Source organism: Diadema antillarum, unplaced genomic scaffold, assembly GCF_040938485.1.
Source record: "Diadema antillarum isolate AM-2024a unplaced genomic scaffold, OU_Dant_1.0 scf00000075, whole genome shotgun sequence".
NCBI lineage: Eukaryota > Metazoa > Echinodermata > Echinoidea > Diadematoida > Diadematidae > Diadema > Diadema antillarum.
This window is the reverse complement of record NW_027270964.1, coordinates 1,558,394-1,564,393: the sequence shown is the minus strand read 5'-3', so window position 1 is coordinate 1,564,393 and position 6,000 is coordinate 1,558,394. Positions and strand designations below refer to the sequence as shown.

Below are 6,000 nucleotides of genomic sequence, written 5' to 3'. Positions count from 1 at the left end.
ATGATTTTACTTGCTGATTCCCTTTACGAGTAGTGCATTCTACATTCAAAGTACTGTACTAGCATCTTGTTATGCCCCATATATCACTACGTTACAGCCCACAAAGCGTGTTACAACCCGTAGACCCACAGTAGATACTAGTTGTGTATGATTCAGTACTGACATGGCTTTACTTTTTTCTTTGGGGGTGAAAATTTTTGCACGCTGTAATTTTTGCACATTTTTATGTTCCCACAATGTCATAGTGAATAGGTGATTTGCAAAATTTGCAAAAACAAAACCCAACCGTACATCTGGAGGATGAAAAAAGGGAAAATGAATATCATCTGCAAGTGAAATCATACTTTGATTTCTTCCAAAAAAAATAATAAAACAAATCCCTCGAGACATTTTGTCACAAAAAGCATAACAAAACCAACTTTGGACATTTAGAAGGTGCATTCACTGAAAAGGATTATACAATCATGTTGTTTACATTATTTGATGGAAAACACAGAGTATAAATTTCATTTTTACTGGGGATGACTAAATCTGGGTAGATACCAAATTTTCTAAGTGAAGACCTGAATGCCCAATCAGGCTAGTGAAAAGAAGGAAACTTTTGGAACATTTCATACAAAATGCAGAATCAAACATTTGGAAGAAATCACAGAGAGTGTGGAAAGACTGTCACTGGATGGAAAACTTTCTTGTATTTGAATTAACCACACAGGACACACATGTAGGTCCATTCACACTGATAGCTCAAGACATAGCTCACAGGGAAAGCTGGCAGTGGCTGAGACTTCTTCAAAGTCATCCTTTCTGGTCAATTTGCTTTTAAATTTGGCAGACACATGTGTTAAAAAATGCTGATGTTCTCATCAAATTCAATATCACTATCATCAGGTCACAGACTTGACCCTTAACACAACACTTGTCTGGAATCATAAGAGGATGCAAAAGACTGGAAGTTGCACACTTATCAACTTTCAGAAATGTTTACACCTGCCTTCCACCTTTTCCCATCTTCTGATGTCTTCCATCAACAACAACAAAAATACATAGATCATTTGATGATTTCTTGATTTCTGTGTCACCTGCTTACTACAAATACTTTCAAATACCACTGGACATCAGGTCACAAAAAAAAAAATAGTTTTTTGGAATCGATTTCAAGACTTGATGATCACAGAAGAATCATTGAATACTGTGTTTCCTACAAGACAGCAAAGGTGTACATGGAGTCAAAAGAGTATACTCATAAAGAGTGCACCAGTATACACATCTCTCTGTCCAGAGCTCTTGACGTACGACCTCCTCATCCCCTTGGCAAGTACTGGCAGAACCACAGAGCTCCAGGCTCCTGGGTCCTTTGGCAAGATCTTCAAGGATATAAGATGTTTCACCTCCTCTCTAGTTGAGGGAGCTGTCACTCGCTGACTTTTCTCCAAAATTTGACACTGCCTGGTCCTCGGACCACACCTACTAATTGACCCTTCTGCATATATGCCAGTGAATCGACGACTTGAGGGTGGAGTACAGCTATGCCACGCCCTCTAGAAGACGAGTGGTTGCAAAACTTCCCATTCCCTTCATATGACGCAGTACGTGTGCAGGAGCTCTCGCGCCATCTCCACGTTGCCGCTCTGCCGGTAGATGAGGGAGAGGTTGAAGGCGATCTGGGGCTGGAGGTTGAATCGGGGGTCTGCGGGGATGATGGGGGGCAGAGTGAGGGCCTTGTGGTAGTAGTGCACTGCAAGGTAGTTCAGGGCTGTAGAAATAAACATTAAAACATGGTGTCTTAAAGGGTTGAGGTGGATGTCTCAGACCCAGTATCCAGACCATTTTAATGGCCATCCTTAAAATGTTTTGGTGGTAAGTTTACAAGAAATAGTTTATCTATCAGAACAAGTTGTGTACCTGACTGGAGTGCTAAAGAAAAGTAAGTTATAGCAATCCACATGCTTCCAATTGCTACTGTACATGCAGTGTATTAACTCACATAGAAACTTTGGTGTACTTTGGCTGGGCTCTCAATATTAGCGGTGGCTCGGTGGCTCAGAGCCACAAAGAAATAATGTCCGGCCACCAAATTTCAAAATAGGCTATTTTTCGGTGGCCTGATCAGGCAGCTAAAATTCAAAATGAAGTTTTACATTTGCTCTTATTTCAGGCCATCGAATTCATGTTGGGGCCCCAAAATTTCAAATTCAAAAGATTTCAGTAGGCTGAACGGACCATCAGAGAAGAAAAAAAGTTAGTGTCGAGCCATGTTTTGGGAGTGATACTGAGACAAAATTAATACAATCATAAAGCAGATTCAGCTTTCCTCCAATGAAACATAGAGAATGACGATCAACATGGTTCAAGTTGAGTGCCTCTTAGCCAAAGTGTGATGCCACAAGACATCCGACATGGCATGCCATGGTAGAATTGAGTATACAAACAACACCTCCACGGTCTCATGAATTCATGCAGCCTAGGACAAGAATATCAAATGCTTAAGTGAACTTGGTAGTCGCCTGTAATCACATCTCACTCACTCCAGCGGTGCAGAAAGTAATTAATACATTACGCCTAAAACAATTGCAAGCGGCTACTTCATAGGAACCAACCATGCACATGGGGTGGGGGGGGGGGGGTAGCTAAAAACATTTGTGGTAGCATCGTTGGTGGCTTCTCTTTTTTTTTTTTTTGTTTCATGCTCAACAGGTTGTGGTGTGTCAAACAAATGAAACTTATTTAGGTATCTTAGTCTTGATGTGAAACAGAATGCTGAGTAGGTTACAGTAGTCACACTTATCTCATGCATGCTATATGGAGGTACTGGCAGTCACTGTGCATTGTAAAATGAGTAGGGAAAGTCCTATCATCTCATTGTCGAGAGCTGCGTGTTGATTTTCACTGGCCGCACTCTGCCTCACAGAAGATAGCCACTGTAAACACGTTAGCGCACTTGCGGCAAAGGTCCGCGCACTAAGCATTAAGCGTTCGCACACTCAGTGAGAGACGCCTATTGGCTGGAAAACCATGCATCGAGTACTTTTGCTGTGCATCCAGTAATTACTGAATGCATGGTTATCATCTATGGCAAGCCGAAAGGAAATGCATCCAGTAAATTTGTCATCAGGTACCATGATAAAGACAGACAACCCGAAAACATAATGCCTCTGGCACCACTTCATGGCGGAGGCATAAAAATGGATTTCTGGCAAGAAAATTGTCCCCCATTCTATAAAACATACAACACACATGCCTTTTTGTGAGTCAGTGGAAATAGTGTGCATGCGGTAACGTTGGATTTTAGCTTAAACCCACACAGCTTCCCCTCGTGGGCTAAGAATTCCATAGTTGACTTATGCACACAATTCTGACTGACGCAATAGTGTGACGCACTCAGACCTGCGCATCATTTGTATAACTAAGCCCAGAAGCACACTATGGAGCTACAATTGTACAACACACAAAGCACAATGCACTCCTTCATGTTGTTAATAAATGAGGGGACTCATCAAACCTTTATGCATGGTCACCGGATTTTGGATTTTGCTGTGACTTTATGATTCATTGAAGAAATTCAGAGAGATTACTAAATCTCACCAGCACAGTGTAACCTCATTACAAACAGGTCAAGTACAACTGTAACAAAACCCTTTGTTGAATAAGGCCATTTTACTGGTCCCATCTTTCTATGTCGAGTTTGTACGTTTTTCGGTACAATGTCACTTCCTCAAACCCCCTCCCCCCAAAAAAACCCTAAACAAACAATATTACAAAACAATTTGAAATGACATATGATATGATATGATATGATATGATATGATATGATATGGTAGGAGTATTTATTGTCTGTTCATTCATGGAGACAGATTATTTTTCACTAATAACATATAGACCAGGAAAAATACATTACTCAAATATAATAATCAAAACTTACAATAATATTACATTACATACACATAAACATACATACATACAATTACCACAATGCCCAATATCTTAAATCACCTCCTTCAAAATACCAGACACATAAATAACTACAACTAGAATCTAAAATTTATCATTTATACACAAATTTTGTGGATGTATGTGTGTACTTTGTGCTGTTAATGTAGAATGTAGGTGTAGAATATAAGTTGCCAATGTATGTAGATTTTATATCATACATACATACATACATGTACATACGTATTTGCACTTCAATGCATTTTCTCCTATAATAGCACATACACTGGTGCATGACTTACAGGGGTAATTGAGTGCAATAGATCTAGGGTTGACCTATTATACCTATCAGAGCAATTAGAGTTGATTTGTAAACCAGTGGCTCATCGTCTCATTCAAATCTGTTTAATCGCAAATAAAAGGTACTGCTGGTTTCAGGTGCGGAATGTCTCTTCATGGTATGTAACTGCTATCAGTAGGAAAGACCACGAGACTGCGGTTTGGCAAAGGCCCAACCCTCTGCTATAGTTATCCCAAAGACTCTAGCTTGATTATACTCCATAATACAGAAAACAATTAGTGGTTGCTGCCCCACGCCTATGATGGAATCAGCTCCCCTGAAATATCCTGAAGTCACTATCTCTGGCACTTTTATTCAATTACTAATCGATCATTTATCCACTTTGTCCCCGTAATGCTAGTTTGATCTTTTTTTTTTCAATATTTTTTGTAAAGCCCTGTGATACACATTCACTATTTAAAGGGAACCCAAACCCAAAGAGCAATGTGGATTGAGTGAAGGCAGCAACATTAGTAGAACACATCAGTGAAAGTTTGAGGAAAATCGGACAGTCGATTGAAAAGTTACGAATTTTTTAAGTTTTGGTGTTGGAACCGCTGGATGAGGAGACTACTAGAAGTTATGACTTATGTGTGGACAACAATATAAAGAAAATATAAAGAAATTCCACCAAAAAAAAATCATTTTTCATGAAAATTACTCATTCCATCAACTTGATACTGACATATGTCAAGGGTAGCAATTATTCCCCCTGCTTTCTGAAAGTGGTTAGTCAAGTGCTCTTTCACAATGATAGAAAAATGATTTTTTTTATTGAGGGAATCTTCTTAAAATTTTCTTTATATTGTTGACCACACATACGTCATAACCTCTAGTACTCTCCTCATCCAGTGGTTCCAACACCAAAGCTTTAAAAATTCATAACTTTTGCATGGACTGTCATCAAACTTCCACTAAATAAATGTTGCTGCCTTCACTCACTCCACATTGCTCTTTGGGTTTGGGTTCCTTTTAAGAGCGCTATTTAAATACCAATACTGCAAAATGAGGAATGTTCGAGTGCATTTTAATTTTGCAAATTTCGCGAGCGCCGAGATTCGCGAAATTAAAATGCACACGAAAGTTCTTGTCTACACTATATGCATTGAATGCCAGTGGCAGTATGCGAAAATTTCATGCCGCAAAAAAGGTCGTCGGCTCCAATTCGCGAGAAAGTTATGCCGTGAGAAAGTCATGCCGCGAATATATGTGACCATGCACCACAAAACGAACAAAAAGTCGCACACAGTGATTTTGTGCGAGGACTGAAAATAGGTGAAATGGGTCAACCTAACCACTCTTGAGTTTTCCATATTTTCTGAAAGAGCAAGTCTTTTTCTATATCATATTAAAGTTTGGGATCATAAAACAAACAGGAACTTGTGTTTTCAGCAGTTTTCTCTAACACCTTTTGGTGGAATAGTGTGATAAGTTGTTTCTCATAGAACCCTCTTCCCATTTCTCAAAGACCCTGTCCATACACTTCACTTTCAACTCCAATAACTTCGAAGAGAATGCTGCCACTGCATTGAAAGTTGGTATTAACCATGTACAGAATGTGTTAATGAAGCATGCTCAATTTCAGCTTAATCTAATGATCCCTTCATTGTTGTTGCTCTGGTGGTCAACATCCTGCTTTTTGTTCAATTCATCTCACAGCTAGCATGGCTTGGTAAAGATAGCGCTTGAATACACCCTGTACTTCAGAGCCTGTTTTCTCAGTTTACACTTTC

General features: G+C 39.4%; 1 protein-coding gene across 1 annotated transcript in view; it reads right to left on the bottom strand.

Moving 5' to 3' along the window:
• Positions 1-813: 813 nt before the first annotated feature.
• The window catches only part of LOC139717399 (general transcription factor 3C polypeptide 3-like), a 51,789-nt gene continuing 46,602 nt past the window's right edge, over positions 814-6,000 (bottom strand). The window contains exon 19 of the mRNA XM_071628896.1: positions 814-1,753. Coding sequence (XP_071484997.1) covers positions 1,575-1,753 — 179 coding nt within the window. The 3' untranslated portion in view covers positions 814-1,574. The remainder of the gene's footprint in view (positions 1,754-6,000) is intronic.